This window comes from Atractosteus spatula, chromosome 15 (genome assembly GCF_055471065.1).
Source record: "Atractosteus spatula isolate fAtrSpa1 chromosome 15, fAtrSpa1.hap1, whole genome shotgun sequence".
Taxonomy (NCBI): Eukaryota; Metazoa; Chordata; class Actinopteri; order Semionotiformes; family Lepisosteidae; genus Atractosteus; species Atractosteus spatula.
This window is the reverse complement of record NC_142720.1, coordinates 12,196,565-12,214,649: the sequence shown is the minus strand read 5'-3', so window position 1 is coordinate 12,214,649 and position 18,085 is coordinate 12,196,565. Positions and strand designations below refer to the sequence as shown.

Here is an 18,085-nt window from a genome sequence, read left to right as displayed (position 1 = left end):
AACAGTTGCTTCTTTATGTGTGTATTTCATTAATATAATTGGCTGCTAATGAAATTTCAACAGGCAAAAAAAAAAGCTTTAAAAAATTTCTGGACTGCATTGTTTTAACACCTCAAAAAAATTGTTCAAATAGAAAGGACAGTTACAGTTTTTCTCCTGATGTGGTCAAAATAGACCTTATATTCATTCATACCAGGCTCTTGTGTTTTGACACTGCAAATCCACTTTTATTCATTGTTAATATCAGGACACTTCAGTGGCGCCATGTAATGCTCCCTTTGTTTTGTACAGTTTGTCGGGTTTTAGAAGATGATATGTGGGCAATTAAGTTTTTTCCTCCTCTTTCTTTGTTTTTACTGTGAGTTAAACCAGATCCCTTTGAAGGCAGGCAGGCAGTAGCTGCTGCAGGCAGCTCCCAGACCCAAAAACACACATGAAAGAAAACAAAGGCAGGGTAATCAAAAAGTTATCAGCCCCGAGTTGTTTCCGACCTCTTGGCAGGTGGGTTCAGCAGTTGCACAGATAACCTGATAAGAAGAGGCTGCTACTTCCCTTCCGATAAGCCCACTCCTTACACTACAGCCTAGCCAAACAAAAAAGAAAGCAGTAAAGGAGTGAACAGAGTAGTCAGGAGCACTAGAGCCGAACTGCTTTGTTACCCAAAATGCTGCCAACTAATTTTCCAACCCACATTAGCTAAGGAAATGGCATTTAATCTCAATGAACCAAAGGGCCCTTTCATTAGACAGCCATAAAGTCATATTTCTTCAATTTCACAAAGCAATGTCAGACAACATAGGATTAAAAATGAACTGTATGTGTTGCAAGAACCGGTTTAAAATATTTAAAGAGTTCTATGGTCTGCAGCATTTTTTCCTTAATCAAAAAAGCAATCAAAAGACCAGTTTTTCTTAAGTGGGCATAAAAAGTGGATTTGGGGCATAATCCTCAAGAGTACCCTGCACAGCAAGATCTGCCTTTTCCTATGCGTCTATAAACCTTATCTATAGATAAGGTCTCTGCATTGCCTTCACAAGAGCCACACACCTACATTTTGCACAGCCCTGCAAAACAAAGTGAGTCATTTTAAACAGCATTAATGCTTGAAAGAACATTTTTCGATAAAGTAAGGGCTTTTAAAAAACAGAAAAACCTCAAAAGCAATTCAGATCAGAAAAGGTTTTACATCAAAGATCACCATTTCTGATTTCTTAAAACTCAAGAAGAATGAAAAGTGGGGCTAGATCCAATGCACTCGGCACTGGTAAAAGATACACAAACTATAAAGTGTATATACACTAGAGATTACATTAAAAACAGGCCTAAAATAAAAATCCCAACAACGGACCTGAAATCTCATTGGCTGACATGTCAGGCTACAAGAGACCACCACCGGATGAACAAAGTGCCACGTCTGGAAGAAGAATGACTAGGATATGTTTCTACATGACCAGTCAAGACAAACATCGAGAGAGAACATTAAGTAGCACGGGACTGCACTGGTCTCCAAATGTATTCTAAAAAAGCCATATACGCGTTTAGGCCCTTATAAGACTAAGCTCTTTCCCGAGAAGCAGAGCACTCTAAGAGACTGCACTTAAAGGCCACAACATTGTGTTCCCAAAAACACCACATTTTACCTATGACTGATGTATAAGAGTGTCGATGGTTTATCAGTCGTATCTAGTACCGATAGTCTGCTTAAAACAATCATGTGCATTTCATAAGGAAAAAGAATTACTACAAGTAATATAAATTTATCATCCACACTGATTCTTTGCTTTGTCATTTTTGCCACTTAACTGCAGCTCTTTTAATTTCCTTACTTTATGGGATAAAAAAAGCTAAAAGAATGAGGAAAATAAGAAAAAACGTAACGTGTCAAAGCAGCAAAATTAGCTCAACGACCTCATGTTCCCTGGAAACGATAACTGGGAAGCTTTTTTCTCCCAGAAATTTCCATCATGGAATTATTTTGTATTTCCTTTTATATAAGATGTGTAGCTTTTTGTGCTTCCTTTTAAAAAAAGAACAGAATGCAAAGACATTTGAAGAGAAATACTTCTTTACTTGCTTCTCAGGAATTAACAACAGGAAAATGTATCGAATGCTGGTTCAGATAAAATGCTGCAACATTAAGAATTGTACCTTCATGCATTAAGAAAAATCTATGTTTCCCTTCTTCCTAACCTAAAACCCTATTGCCCAATAGTTCTGTACTTCCATTTACTTTTAGAAGCAATCAGAAGACTCATGGATCTGCCCTTTTTATTTCTTCACTTGAAAACCTTTCGGCTGATTACTAGAATGGTCTTCCAGTAACATGTTTTTATATTTAGCTTTAACACTACTGGCAATAGTGCTTAAAATAAGAGTCATGATGGAACACTGCCACCAGACATGAAGCTCAGGAAAGAGACACAAAGCATGGATGGAAAAAAAAACGTTTGATATGCTACCAGACCAAAGCCTATACAGAAAGAAAAACAAAGAAAAAAGAAACCATTCCCATTCATGAGTCTTGCTGATCATTTGGGAGACTCCTCTCCAGTATTTTATATTCAAAAGAAACACCCTGGGCCTGAGTCATAGAAAGACCAAAGGCCTTGTTTGTACAGGCATGTTTACAGTGCAGTTAAGCTGCTCGAGTAAATAAACTATAAACTTTATAGCATATGAACAAAAAAAGTTAAGAAAATTCCTAAGAATAAGTCATTTACAAATGAGCAGGTACCAATATAATTTGAAGTGGCTTTTAACTTAACAGATGGTTGGTAAATTGGCCTGTTTCTAACTCTTCACATTCACTCGCTGGGTGAATTCTGCTGGCACCACCATGCATATTGGGCAAAAGCAGGGTTATTTTCCTCCTGGATAGACATGAAAAGGGGTTTATTCCTCCTTAGAACAACATGGCATTAGCAGATGTCAAAGTTTCTCGACAGCAGTAATTCATGTATATAACAAGCATCACTGTGACTAATGAGAAGCAATCTGTTCAACGCAGTTAATTTGCAGCAATACTATAGAAGATATCCATGTTACCTTTTCCGTGTTCATTGCAGGATAACTTCTTCAATATACTGTGACAATTACAATTTTAGAGTGTTTCTAGCTCCTTAAAATAATTAGATCCTTTTATCATACAGAAGGATGGGCAATGCTTACATACTGCATATGTTCCTGGTACTCCAAAGAAATGTGCATAGAATTAAGGTTCACCTGTACTAATTTGGACCTGGTTAAGCCATCAGCACACTAATCAAGGCATTTCCTGGGCAGTAGTGCTGCCAAAGAAAGAATGAAGTACAAGAAAAATCACTTTATTGTGCTGGTAGATAATGGGCAATTATATTGGTGTAACAGGGTTCACTGGTGATAATAAGCCTGTTAGGGTGATGAAACCCCCTTGAACTTGAAAGGGGTTTGTAAGGTTTGTCTTTTGGCTGCGTGTGTTTGCGTGTGTTTGACACAGGTGTGCAGCTTCAGGGTTCAGAGAAACCCGAGAGGTGATTATTAAATACAGGATAGGAACAAACTGCACACACAAGTTACATCAGGGAGCCATCAATGAAGAGTTTTCCAGATTACCACTGTCTGTACAAGTCTGCCAACAGAGCCAACAAACTTGAACGGATGTAGAATATAAACTATAAACCAAAAATTGAACTATACATAAAATTAACTCAATTGTTACTTTACCAAATTTTCATTGCCCTATGTAAGCCTATCATAGCATATGAAAACATTTACTGTTAAATTCGTATTATTAAAATATCGTAGTGTTCTTCACCTATGAGTCACCGACCATTTTTTTCATTTTCCAAATTCCTTTCATCTTCCTTGAAAGCTCCAGAAGAAACTACAAATTGCTCCATTCATGTCCATATTTGCTGTTTACCAAAACTTGAACTGTGATTGTCCTTATGGCACAGTCCGTGCTAAAGTAGTAGTGTACTGGGCCAGTAAGTAGCACTCAGTTACAATAAACTGAAACTCTTCCTTCAACCCTCTGATATGGTAACCACAAAGAAAAAAGGACAGTGACCATCTTCACACCCACAAAACTATTAAATGTAAGAATTTTAAACTAGCCAAGAAATTTTTAGAACTTGAAAATGTAATATCACCAAAAGCAAACTGGTTATAATATTGTCCTAGGGCAACTTTATCGTACATATGTCTTTCCCATCTGCTGATATTAGAAGTAAGCAAATCTGTAGAAGCACTTACGGGGAGCTGGAAGTTATGGAAAAGTCATACACAGCACATCTGCTTAAAACTATTTAAAGAATAACATTATGACTATTACATTAAATTAAAGTGTGGGGGTTTATAAAATGCATTGCTATGCATTTTAATCTGGCAGACACCTTAAGCATTGTATTTATTTGACCCCCCTTCCACCCCCACCATTACAGATGAGAAATACTGTAAATGTCATTTGGGAGAGCTAGAACTGCAACAGTAATGCATGCCAAAGGTATATTCAAATCTCAAGACCTGACAGCATATGGAAATACATTTTTCTTAATGCTTTGAATAATGAATTGAAAGCTTGGCGTCAGGAAACATCAGCCCAGAGTCCTCTTCCCTTCTGCTCTCACACACCTGATCAGCGACACAGCTGCGTGCAGCAGAGCTCTTATTAAAATGTGTTGATGGGCCCAGCTATTGGCTGAGTGCAGGTTTCTCTTCAGGCTTTTTTCTTTTTGGATGTTTAACCCCTTGCGTCCAGGTAAGCTTCTCCAGACAACAGATGCACTCATTCTCTAGAAATCCAAATCATTATTCAGAACAAGGAAAGCGGATTCAATGAAAATGGTGTATTCATGGCTCTACAGTGTGCATATTATGGCTACATTAACGATAACAGGGAGTATATGGCCATAATTGGGAAAGTGATGAAAAAGGTAGCAAAATGCCAATGGCAACTCAGTGTGTTTCTTCTAAATAAACAGTGAAATATGTCAAGAAGAGGACACAAGTGGGAACTACAAGCAGATGCACTTGAAATTCAGAACAGGAGTATGTGAAAGTATAGAAGAGGCAATCCAGCTATGCTGTTGAAGATAAAACACTCGTTTCTTTCAAGAAAAGGCTTGATGAGATCTTTGGATCAGTTATCTACCAAAAATGCTGAATGGGCCAAATGACCTCCTCTCATTTGTTCTTCTACTATAAGCAAGTAATGGAAGCATGTCTGCTTGGGGCCCTTTTTGTTTTAATTTCCAGTCCTACTGTGAAATAGTGCCTTGTACATTTCTGATATCCTGGTGCCCGGACGAAAAAGTGGCACACTAACTCGTACAAGAGGGATGATCTGAAATCAATCCGGTTATATAAGGTTGGAAACAGGAGATGGACAAAATGACCTTTTCTGAATGTCACTTTCTGTTATTGTTTTTGTTTTTATCGACAGAGCTGGAGCTGCAGTGGCTGAGGAGCATCATTTCTGTAATCAATTTAGCTACTGAGGCTTGCGGTGCCCCTGTTAGAGAGGGAGCATGCAGAGTTTGAGTTTAATGTGCACCCAAGAATGACTCTGTAGTAAATTATATATCTAGGGTTGATGCTACATTGCATGGTCGAGTGGGCTACCAAAAGAGGAATTATGGTATTCCACCAGTAATTTTCGGCTGCCCACAGTTTCAATGTCTAAACATTCTGATTTAATGCTCTCTCTTATTCATAAATGCAAGCATTACGTTTACTGCATGAGACAATGGTGTAGTGAATAAAAGGTTCAACGGGGGAAAAAAAACTATTGCAAAAAACACATTAATGCAATCTTTGCATACATTACGTACAGGTTCTGTCAGATCAAAAACACTGTTCGAATACTCTGGCTGCAGATAAATGGTGACAGTGGTGCCTATAACAATCAGTCACATCTTTGGGTGGTTTGTCAATGGAATCGTACACTACTGAACATCACGTGGCACCCCTGTGTATATATAAGCACTACAAAAACTAAGACAAATGTCTTAAATACACAAAAGTCACTTAAATGTTAAAACTCCTCTATATCCAAATGTGCTGGAAAAACTCCAGACAGGACATGTGATAAACATGAAAGTTTTATTTTAAATGGAGAAATGTATTAGAGAAATTAATCCACTCTCTGACCAGGTTGACACTGGTTTCTCTCTTCAGGTTTCATAAGCCAGATGGAAGCAAAGGAGCACCTTATGGCTACCTTAAGCAGCTCACCCACGGCTCTCAAGAGCAGAGGACAAAATAACTAGCGTCGCAGGTTTCTCACTTCTTAGCTGTGCTCATGAAGGTAAAGGCTATTTGGAAGCTGGTTTTGGACGTGATCTTATCCGCACACTGAGGATAGGCCTACACAATTCCAAACGTGGGGTCAAAAGCAATTGCAAATACTGGTGGAGCAATTTTAAGTGTTGCACACAGGAGCAGATACAAAATAGAAAACTAAGATGGAGAAATGCTATCCCTGAAGATGGGACCAAGGTGTGCATTCCAACATTCTTCTGCTAAGGATATCCAGTCCTGGTTCCAAAGGGATGGTGGGGTGCCTGTTGAGTTTTTTGGACTCTTTAAAGCAGCATAACCTGAAGAGCTGGGAGAAGCTGCTAAACCGGTCCAATTAAGCCAATAATGAGCTGCTTTACCTGACTGAAAGCGAAGCTGGAATGGAAACCTGCAGAGAGACTCTTGGCTCTCGAGGACAAGGAATGGACATTCCTGTATATGCAGAAGTGATAAAGAGGCAAGGATATGAAGTTTTGAGTGTAGAAATAAAATCAAGGGGTGTTGTGTTATTTTATGATACGCTAGTGAGACTTTGTTCGGAATAGAGAACACTTTTGATCATTCTAAACTAAGACATTGCTTAGACATGAGGACATCTAACTTGTTGATTGGCTTGGATGGGTTGCCATTGCCACCTAATGCGAGACCACCGCCAGGCATGTCCAGTTATTTTTTACAGCAGTAAACATAAGGTATTTTTTTACAATGATGTTACCAAGATCATCAGAAATGTTCTTGGGTAGAAACAACCAAAAGGAATACCAGCAAGCTTACCTGGTGTCGCTTTGGGATACTCTGAAAGAAACTGAATAGAACTATAATTTAACCAGACAAAATATGCATTTGTTTTTAGCATGATGACAATATACTTTAAAAAATAATTATCCATAAGCATACATCAGATTAAATTGATTTTTAATTAAATAAAGCTACTTAACAGTTTTTGTTGTATAGTACACACATGACTAAGCTGATAACAGTGCCTTATATTGTTTTTAAAACAAAAAGAAACACTGGTCTGTGAAGAGTTTACACAGGCAAATACAGATCCGATTGTGCTCTGGTAACTAATTATGATCAAATATCTCATCTGTGAAAGGAATATTTGAATACAGAAAAATGTAGATGACCCACTGCTAAATAAATGTTGTGCGATATTCTCAAGTTTAATTACATCACTCCAACCTTCCTGATCTGATGTCAATAAAATTTAGAAAAAACATATGACGAAGTTTACAAGCAGCTTTCCCCTGCACAAATAGCAAATAAATGGGAAACACAATTCATGTGGTTATCACGTGTATTGACAGAACTTCATTCTGCCTTCCTTTGTTTACACCAAATATATAAAAGGGTGAAGAAGCCCTAAAATATTATTCACTCTTCACTTCACTATTCCCACACAAAAGGGTTGCTTGAGAGCTACTCCTGCTTCTCTATACTCTTCCACCACCTTCCGTAAGGAGGAAAAGAAATATTTTATATTGCGACTTCCATGATACCATCTCAAGGTGCTTTCCAATAAAACAAAGCATAAATAATATTTGAAACACACAAACACGCACCATAACAAATTAAGCAATTAAATGCTAGGGTATAAAGGTAAGTTTTTAAACAGGAGTTTTTGATGAGGTCACTCTGGGAGATCATTCTCTTGCACATCTTCGGAGGAACAAACAGCAAAGCCTCCCGAGGAACACGGCCTTGTACTGGGACCGATCGGAAGGCCAGAGTCCAAGGAGCACAAATGTGCAGATGGAGTTTACAGCTGAAGTCAAGAGCCAAACCATTCAAGCCCTTAAAGATGACTCCATCACCAGAGAGCGAACAGATATAGAAAATAGATTTAATTAGTAGCCTGCACTATATTATAAGACGTAGACATGAGTTTTAAAATAATGCAGTCAACCGCTTGGGCAGAGATTACCAGTGGGTTTTTTATATCACTGAAAGGGACAGAAAAAGCCCAGAGAGGGGGATGGGCTCTGATCAGCTGAGCAACAAGAACAGTGGCCAACACTGACAGGTGAGTAAAAGGACTTATGTCCACACCTGGGTTATTTACTTTCACTCTTTACCTACTCAAACAATTAGAGAGAACTAACTTGCATGTACCTGGAGTACCCAGTTTTACTGTAGGGACTTTAGTGGAGCAATCTTAGTGAAGTAATAAGTGTCAGGGTGCAACAGCAGCTTCCTGTCTGGGATTTAAACCCGCAACACCCACTGCCGTATCCAGAACCCTCATCACTACTCTGCTGCCACTAAACGCCAGTTAACACAAGTATCCTTTCCTCCCTTAGCAGGTACACATCGTGCAACACAAATCAACACGTTTCTGGACCTTCCCATTTCCTGCTTGAGCTTGACTCATTTGTGTACCCAGCAGGGCGTGTGGGAATCCGATAACATGGTGTGTGACAAGTCACTTCTAACAGGTCACATTACATACAGTAATTACTTTGTATTAAAGTTCGTAATTCTCTGAACCAATACCCAGGAGTTTAAAAAAAGAACCTGCTTCTGCCCCCCCCACCAAAGGGTGCTAATTGCGTTTAGCACGACCGATTAAGTTACACTAGTTAGACAAAAATGACCGACAACGTCCTGAATTAGGTTACTACCGAAAGGAATCGGCTTTCATTCCTAACGTTTGCGTATCTATTTAGATTACAATGCAGGGTAAACTACCGTGACGCCAAGGACAGGAGACACTTCTTTCGGAAGATAATGCGCGTTTTCCAGACCTTTAACGCGCACTTAAAACGGGGGTGTGAACCTGGCCAGTGTCTCCTGTGATCCTTATGACATTAAAGTGTAACAGCGATCCTGGCAGGGGGGGGCTACTGTTTTGCATCCTGCTGACTCTCAAGGTGCGGCAGGTCCAAGCATGAATGGAGGAGGCTGAAGGTTACCGCATTTATGAATGACCGGGGTCATGTGACCGCGACCGCATTGTTCAAGAACACACCCACCCCTCCTCATGCCTGTAACTCAACGTGCGTTCGCGTTATCCATTAAACCGAACTGGACCGGACTGTGCCCATCACTCAACGGATTTCAATGATGCACAGATGCACTCTCTTAGGTAAAAAAAAAAACAATCAGAGAACGTCAGCTAACGTTTTCGAATAAAAGACACCAAACATATCTTGACGCGCAAACCCTTTAATGACGTCTTAACATGCGTAGGATATTACAGTAGAGTCTCTTCCGTTATTGCTACACTGTGAAAATAAATACAGAAATGTGATGTGGGTATTTAAGTTTCGGGTTCACTGTGCAAAGACTATCATTATCGGGATCCGTCCTACAGCGGCATTATGAAACATTCAGGCTGAAGCAGCAAACATTGCGTCTTCCAACAAAACGAAAAAGGTGTTTTGGTTTTAAAAGTCAAAACTGCTGCCTGTAAACAGCAGTCCTCCCCCCCCCCCCGATACACACACCACCACACACACACCTCTCCTCCGGGTCGCGTTTTTATGAATGAGTGCGGTATGCAAATGAGAGCGATTCAAGAAAAGAAATGGCGGATATTGCATATCAGTTGATTCACTTCCACGGAGAGAAAGCCCCTTTTCATGCCTCGTCTTTGTCAAAACAAACACCACAAAGCCCGCAGGAGCGCCTTGCCCTCTCCCCGCACCTCGGCGCGCCGCCTGCTCCGCCAAGACGCACAACACGACCCGCAACGACAACAACACGGCACCGGCGCCTGCACAGCGACCCGCAGATCGTCCGCCACTGTCCTACGAAACCAAATCTGTTTACCGTTTATCCCTTCTTTACCAAATGTTTCCAATCCACCTCCACCCTCTCTGCCCCCCCCTCTCTCTCTCCACTCCGCTCTGAAGACTTGCTCTGTGACCGAGAAAGAGGCCCGATCTTCCCCCCTCTTCCCTGTCATGCCTGCGGCAACACAAAGCTTTTCCCAACTCCGGAACAGTGCCGCAACTTGGCCAAACTTCACTTCTCCGAAACGCAAAGCCCAACAGCAGATGCAAAGTCGCAAAGAGAGCTTCACTAACAACCACACACACACACAGACAGACAGACAGACACACACCAACACCAGCACCAGCTCCAGTGCAAAATCCACAAACAAGAAAAAAAAAAGAAACAGCAACCAACTTACTCGTCTGGGTGTGTTTCTTCGGTCATTTTCTCTTTTCACCTAAAATAATTTCCCACAGCGGGTGAACACTCGGCGCTCTTCATTTTTCTCTCTCCGATGTTTTTCACATTGTACCGGTTTTCCTGTTGCTTTCTTGTTGCTGTTTTGGATGTGCAGGTCCACCGAATGTGTGATTCCCCCCCCCACACGTTTCCCCCTCCACCACCACCACCACCTCCTCCTCCTCGTCGTCCTCCTCCTCCTCCTCCCCTTTTTTTCCGCCTGCCGTGCTGGAGTGTGAATTTGATTACCGAAAGCCCGTCGTTGTGAGTGTGCGGTGATGTTGCTGAGGGTGGCCCCGTACGAGCCCCATCTCCTGTTACTCCATGTTGGATTCTCTCGGCAGCAGCGCCGCCGACACGGGAGGAGGAGAAGCAGGGCGGAAGCGATGACGTCAGCTTAGCAACCAGCTCGGCTGCGGGCCGCCCGCCCGTGTCAAGAGACTGGAGAGCCGTAACCGTCCGCGGCAACTCCTCGTCCGGAACACCTCTTCATGAAATAGTGCTAGGCTGTCGTGGGAGCCAAGTTATTCTAAAGACGGGTGCCATCCTGTTTCACGTCTAATTATAACTGCTCGTACTGAATAGACTGCTTCCCGGGCTTTGCGGATTTCCACGTTATGGCACCAGAGCAGCAATCATTTTTTTTAGCCGTTCCTGCCAATAAAAGAATGTTTTAATGGTAGAAACAACTGACTGAAAACAGCGAATAGACCGCACACATTACCGTGGGTGTTTAATTAGTTAAAGTTTAGGGAATCTTAAAAGTTTTAAAAACGTTAATTTGGGCGTAGGTTTAGTTTCTCGGCCCCTTAGAAAAACGTGCATGCATTGTAACCACTAAAACGCCTCGTAGTAAAGGCTTTTTGCTTTAACAGATGCGTCGTACTTTATATTCTTCCCAACCACATACAAAAATATAAGACGAAAATTTGCGAACTCTTCTTATTGAATTCTGCAGTATATCGGCAACTTTTGGAATCGAATAAGAACTGACCTTTTTGGACATAAAGGAGACTCTTCTCATGGTAAAAAGCAGAGAGTGAAGCCTATGCCTAATTTTAAGCAGATAACAGCAATTTGTTCTGTCACATTGAAACGTCTGTCCCAATTCCCGATGTCTCTCGTGGTGGTATTTATTTTTTTGCACTCCCTTCTAAGAACGCATGGGATTTTTAACCAAAATGTTTTGTCCTTCAACCGAGTGGCAGTCCAAATCTAACATACGTCGTCTTTTAGAGTGCAATGGAACTTATTATGGAACAAGTGCAATGGAATGCTTATTTGCACGAATACTACAATATAGAGACATTAAGGAAACACCGAACATAAACACAGGACAGTAACAACATTGTTAAATAACACACAACTTAAATGCAAGTCAGCACACGCCCATGTTCCAAAAACATCAGTGTGAGTCGAAGATGGAGGTAGAATTCCATAATCTGACAGTGCGGGGGAAAAGCTGTCGCTGAATCTGGACGTACATGCCTTTATGCTCCTATAACGCTTACCAGAGGGAAGGGGAGACAAAAGTGAGAAACCAGGATGATTGTTATCTTTAGCAATCCTTCCAGCCTTCCGGAGTTGTAAAAATGTCCACAGCAGAGGGGGGCTAACTCCAAACATGGACTGGGCCGACCTGATCACTCCCTCTAATACCTTTCGGTCAGACAACGAGCTGCTGCCAAACCACAATGAAACGTCTTCTCATGCCCCGTATATCAAGTGAAACGCTCAGAGTAGAAATACTACACTAGAAAAGACTGTGCAAACAAATGGAAACAGTGAGGAGATGTATTTAACGTATTGAAGGTTAACCTGAAATACTGCAATTCTAACTATAGACCTATTACAAACATGTTATTAATTACCCATGAGAGCAACACAGTTAAAAGGAGGTAAAGACCTTGCTTTGTAAGAATGAAATCCTCCAACAGGTCTTTAATTACCCATAAATAAGCAGTAGAGGTTCATCATATTCAAACTGTGTAGGAGAAGGTACTGAAGCCATTTCATAAACATTTACATTCAGTATTCTAGTGTATTATAAAACAAGTTGCACAAAATGCAGGGGATGAGGTTCTGTCTTACAATTGTATTCAATTTTAGCCCCATTAAGCTTGCAAAGGATGAAAATCGTTTTGTAAACTGAACACCTTGCTGATTTCCCATGCGACATTATTCTGGGTAGAACCGTCCTAGGCTTGGATTCCATTAACATCTCAATTGCAGACACTCAAAAATGGAACAACACAAGAACATAAAAAAATCTTGATTGACTGCTCTTACGCAATTTCTTTTCAGCCAGTTCTTGAAAGCCAGGGTACTGGCTTTGACAACATGGCAGTGTACAGTACGTTGTTCCACACTCCCACAACCCTTTGTGTAAGCAGGTGCCCAGTTTTCTCAGTTTACGGTGTACTTCCCTGTAGTTTCCACCCTTGCCCTCTGGATTGTGTTTCACTGTTGATTCCGAAGAAGCCCATCAGATTGATTGACTTTGTGACAGCTCTTTGTGTAAAAAAAAAAGTCTCCTGTTTTCAGTTGCTATAATTTTTTTTTCTGTTACGTTTCTGCTAAAACAATTGTAAAGATAAAAGAACAGATGGGAGAGGTTCTTGGGGAGGAATTCCATCTGTCTACAACTATCTGTCATTCCTGTACTGATGTAAACAAATCCCTACTTGAAGTGAAGCAGTTGTAGAGAGAAGCATTTATCTTCAACAACATGATGAACAGAAGGAAAATGTTATGAATTCCATGTAAAGACCTCCTTTAACTATACTGTTGTCTTTATTTTACTGTCTTGTTTGCAGTGGGATTTAGGTTGACTGTGTTAACCTCCACACTATTATCCCCTATCACCCCAAAAAGATGGTATACTTTCACTGGAATACATTCATACATTCAATTAAAGTTGGCTTAATTTGATGTTCAATTGAAACTTCAATCATGTTATAGGCTGGAAGTTGTGATGCAGTGATAGCATGTTTTCAACTTTTAAAGGTCATTCTAAAGGTGAACAGAAAGTTACTGGTATACTAACAGGTGTTTTTCTTGTACCTAAGTTTGTGAAGAACAATAATTATTGTATTCCAACAGTAGCCTCAAATCACTGGACACTCTGTTAATGTATTGCTGATAAACACAATGCCCTAATATCACACATATTTAAACATTTTGTTTTGTTAGAATTGATTAAGCATCTGCTCTGCTGGAATGGAATTCATAAAGGAAAGGACTTTGACTGCATGTTCCATGAGTTAAATGTATTTATCTAACCATTAAAATTCCTTGCCGATGCTCTTTTAAAGTTGTTTTACAAAGCTATCTTCTACTATAATCTGATAACTGTAGTTCTGTCTGGACTGCACATTAAAATACATCATACTCTGCTGTACAATCATATAAATCTGGTGTTTTGCATTATGTAAATATTCCCCCCCTCAGCATGTTCTAGGTGATGTAACAAAGAAGAAAATTATTAATTTGGTTCTTAATAACAAGGACATTTTACTGAACATTTTTGTTTTTCAGTTACATCAACCAGACAGGTATTATCCTGCCTGTTAGTTTAGGGTTGGAATAGGTTTGCTGTGTGAATGGAAAACAGCTCAATCAGATGAGGTAATGTTTAAGGTCAGAGAGCTTCTATTTCAGAGTGTAATGTGAAAGCTTTTGTCATACATTGCAACTTGTTTATGTTAGTTGCATTCATTGTATTTCACAAGTTAAGATGGACAAAATCTCTACATTTAAAACACAAAAGATGGATTTCAAATCCTGTGATACAAAGAAAGGCTTTACTTGAAAACCATGACTTGAAAATCATTTTGGGTTAATTTTTTTACATATAATAAAAACAACCTTAATAGTTCCATGTAGGGTAGTTTAAGAAACTGTATTAATTCATTAATATGCGATACATTTGACAAACATTGGATTTTGTGCTCCACCTTGTGGTCAAGTAGTGCTACATAAGGAAGATGTTTGATGAAAGCTCATCAGGGCGGAATAGTATTGTTTTTTTTCCTTTTACTCCTTTATTTTGTTAGGTCAATTGAGATGTCAATTGTCACTTACAGTGACGACCTCATAAAGAGTCTTACACTGCTGTAGCCTAAAAAACAGAGTAGTGAAGGGAAAAAATGAACAACCATAAAATATATGGTAACAAAGTAATGTAGTATTAACATATACACATATGAGGCAGAAAATATTTAATTATGTACAACTTGAAAATCTGTCAGATACAAAGATGGATAACTTTAGCTTACTCTGCAAATTATTCTGGTCACTAGCAATTCAAATGAACTGTGTACTAAAAGCATAGTTGATCCTGTAGATCAACTATGATTAAATTCTGATTAAATAGTAGCTTTAGATCTCAGTTATGTGCCTTGAGAGAGGAATCACAGTGGTTGCAGAACGAAAAACTAACAAAAAGTAAAAGTAAGTATCTGGCATGATATAAAACCAAATGAAGTTTTTTTTTATTTTTGATTGAGCAGTTTTATTTAAACTTTGATTCTCAGACATTGTAAATACTGATTCTCTGTTAGAAATAAATTTGATTTTTGTGTTTTATTGCCACAAAACATTTAGTCCTGGTATAAAATCACATTAATTAAAGACAAGAGCTCACATGCTGTACATAACAAATGAATGTACTGTACAGCAATGGGATGGCTATAATATTCCTGTTTTAAATATTATCCCAAACTATTTGGAATCTGTTCCAAACATTTAAGACTTAGGTTTGATGCCTTTTCTTTTGCCTGTGTGCAAAGCTAAGTATTGCAGAGAGTCTTGCAGATTGCTTTAGAGATTACTCACACTATCGAAGGGCAAAGTTAGATTGTGCAGAGTGCAGACACATCTATTTATTGCTAAAACATCTAGCTATTCAACACACATCCAGCAGAGGGTACTAAAATATTTTGAATACTGAAAAAATGTAACTGAATACATGACAGCAATACGTTCTTCAAATCTCCATTCAATATTTAAAAGAATGTCTCAAGACATATGCACATAAAGGCCTTCAGTAGTGGTAAAATGTATTTCTCATTTCATGCCATTACACTTATTTTTAGTGACATTCCCCTGCGCAGAATTACACCAAGAGTTGAACTGTTCACCCATCAATAGGGAGCATGAGACACGTTATTTTTGCCCTACTGTTAGTGTGTCGTTACAATAGTAATCCTGCCCAGCATGAGAGGAACTGCAGTCTCAGACATCTGTGTGTGCAACACAGTTCGTTGCACTGAGCATGTTTAAATCTGAGAAGTTTGAGTAGGTAGCTGAGTCACCATGCGTAGGCTAGAAAGAAAGAGGTAAAGGCTTATTCCATGCTAAAAGGCAAAGAAAAGAACACAATGTTCTGGCTGTGGAGCCTTCCTCAGGTGTGATGGAATAGTGGGTCGCAGCAGAAATTGATGGAACAAGTTCAAGTAGTAGCTACAGTACATCAGCATGTGCATTGACGGCAGACTGCTTCTTGGTGTAGTGCACCTCACTGCTGTCTGGGTAGTGGCACGGTGTGCTCTCTGAAACTGCGAGTAACCACTGTCGAATCCAGGGGCAGGGACAGAGCAGAGCTACAGTACATTCGTCATATACTGTACATGCATGGCTGATGAACCACTGATGCGGAGCTTCCGTCTGTGGGATGATCATTGAATGCCTCTAAATCAGAATCCCTCTTAAGAGGTGGGGAGTTTGAGCAAAGAAGGAATTCTTCTTGCCCTGCTACAATTGTGTGTACCCCTTCGGAGCTGAGCATTAGAAAAAGGTTGGAAAGAGCTAAGAAAGGTTACAGCTAGTTAAAGCCATTCGGCTCATCTGGCTCATATGGTAGTTAGCAGATTACTGATCCAAGGATCTCATCCAAATGTTTCTGGAAGAAAGCCAAAGTCTCAGCTTCAGCTACTTGACTAGGTAGCTTATTCCATACTCTCCTAACCCTTTGGATAAAGAAGTGCTTTCTATTCTCAGTTGTAAGTGCACTTCCATGGACAGTAGGTTCCACCTGTGACCTCTAGTTCATGTTTCACTGTTCATTTTGAAGAAGTCCACTGCATTGACCTTTGACTGAATGTTGTTCTTTAATGGAGGAATAGAGAGAGTGGAAAACAAAGGGCATCTGGAAGAGTGTCAACACGTTTATAAAAGAAAGCTGCTTCATAAAACTCCCATAATGCCAGAGCACTTTGCTGTTGCCGAAGGAGACTGAATTAGAAATGGAAAAAGACCAAAGGGCATCAAAAACGTGACATTTCTCCCCAGGACCAGGCTGTCTGCAGGGTACAGTTGGGACTGTTTGATCTTTGGGATTCCTTGACCGTTCAACCTTCTTTGACTTTTGCAACACGTCCGTAACACTAGCAACCTGGCTAAACAGTTACATTATTTTTTATCTTTATTTTAAAGGCTATTAAAGGATCAGCAACATTCTAAACATATAACAAGCTTGCTGCCTTTCAAAGCATTAATTAGGAAAAAAAAAGAACCTAAGATCCATGCAAAAAGCATACAGCTTTACTGCATAGTCCCATAATGTATTGACCTCAAATCAGAGCTCATATAGTTCAAAGATCACAATAAACATTAGAAGATAAGGAAAAGCATAAATATATAAATCTAGTAGGGGTTAGCATTGATTTTGTTTACATTTTCTCCAACAAAAAGAATTTCAATCAAAATAAATTGAACGTGATTTGGAAAAGACAAAGCTAACTGACCTTTTCTGATCTTTTTAAGATCAGAGAGTATTTATAGGTATGGGGTTCATAACAACATATTGTGATGATTTCTATATATACATGACCTCTGACATAAACACAGGAGTAACTGGGAAATCATAAACTGACTAAATAAGTGCAGTTCATGTTGTGAGTACCATTCATGTGGATGACAGATAAGTAATTGGAACTCTGAGATTATATATCAAAATTTTGTACAAAAAGGATGAAACACACCATCAATGATCACTTTGAAAGAAAATAAACATTTCACATGTACAAAGGCTGTTTTGTAATGTGCAAGAAAAGGGATGTGGTGGGACTAGACAATACTATTTACTTAAAAAAATGTGTATAAAGCACACAATATGCCCGAAGAACATACTGAACAAATATAATTTGTATCAATCTTATTTTGAATATCTTCAAGCAAAGACCTAAAAATTATTGTATATTTTATACTTATTATATATTATCGAATATATTTATATATTTATTATATAAAACAATGCAATACATTAATATCACACAGTCCCCTAAGAAGAAAACAAATACTGGGTCATTGCTTTATATTTATACAGTATTGCGTCTGCACATACTGTAACACCTGGCACTCACCAGAACTCACCAGGACTCACCAGTGACAAACAGTTTTCAAGAACTTGAGGTGGCACTTTGTTGCCTATATTGCAATACAGCTATGTCCAACTAACCCAAATGATCCTTTGAAAACATGAAAATAAAGTAGTAAATGTACGCAGTCATTTATATAGAATTGTATGTTCAGTATTTAATGACGTGAATGTAAGGTTGTGTGACTTAAGTAGCACTGAGTTATTTAAAATGAAAGGTGAAATTGGTAACAAAGTCCTAGGAAGTGG

General features: G+C 39.3%; 1 protein-coding gene across 1 annotated transcript in view; it reads right to left on the bottom strand.

The window, feature by feature from the left end:
• Positions 1-10,806, bottom strand: part of spred2b (sprouty related EVH1 domain containing 2b) — a 43,526-nt gene extending 32,720 nt beyond the window's left edge. Inside the window, exon 1 of the mRNA XM_088934089.1 lies at positions 10,418-10,806. Coding sequence (XP_088790215.1) covers positions 10,418-10,443 — 26 coding nt within the window. The 5' untranslated portion in view covers positions 10,444-10,806. The remainder of the gene's footprint in view (positions 1-10,417) is intronic.
• Between the last annotated feature and the right edge of the window lie 7,279 nt (positions 10,807-18,085).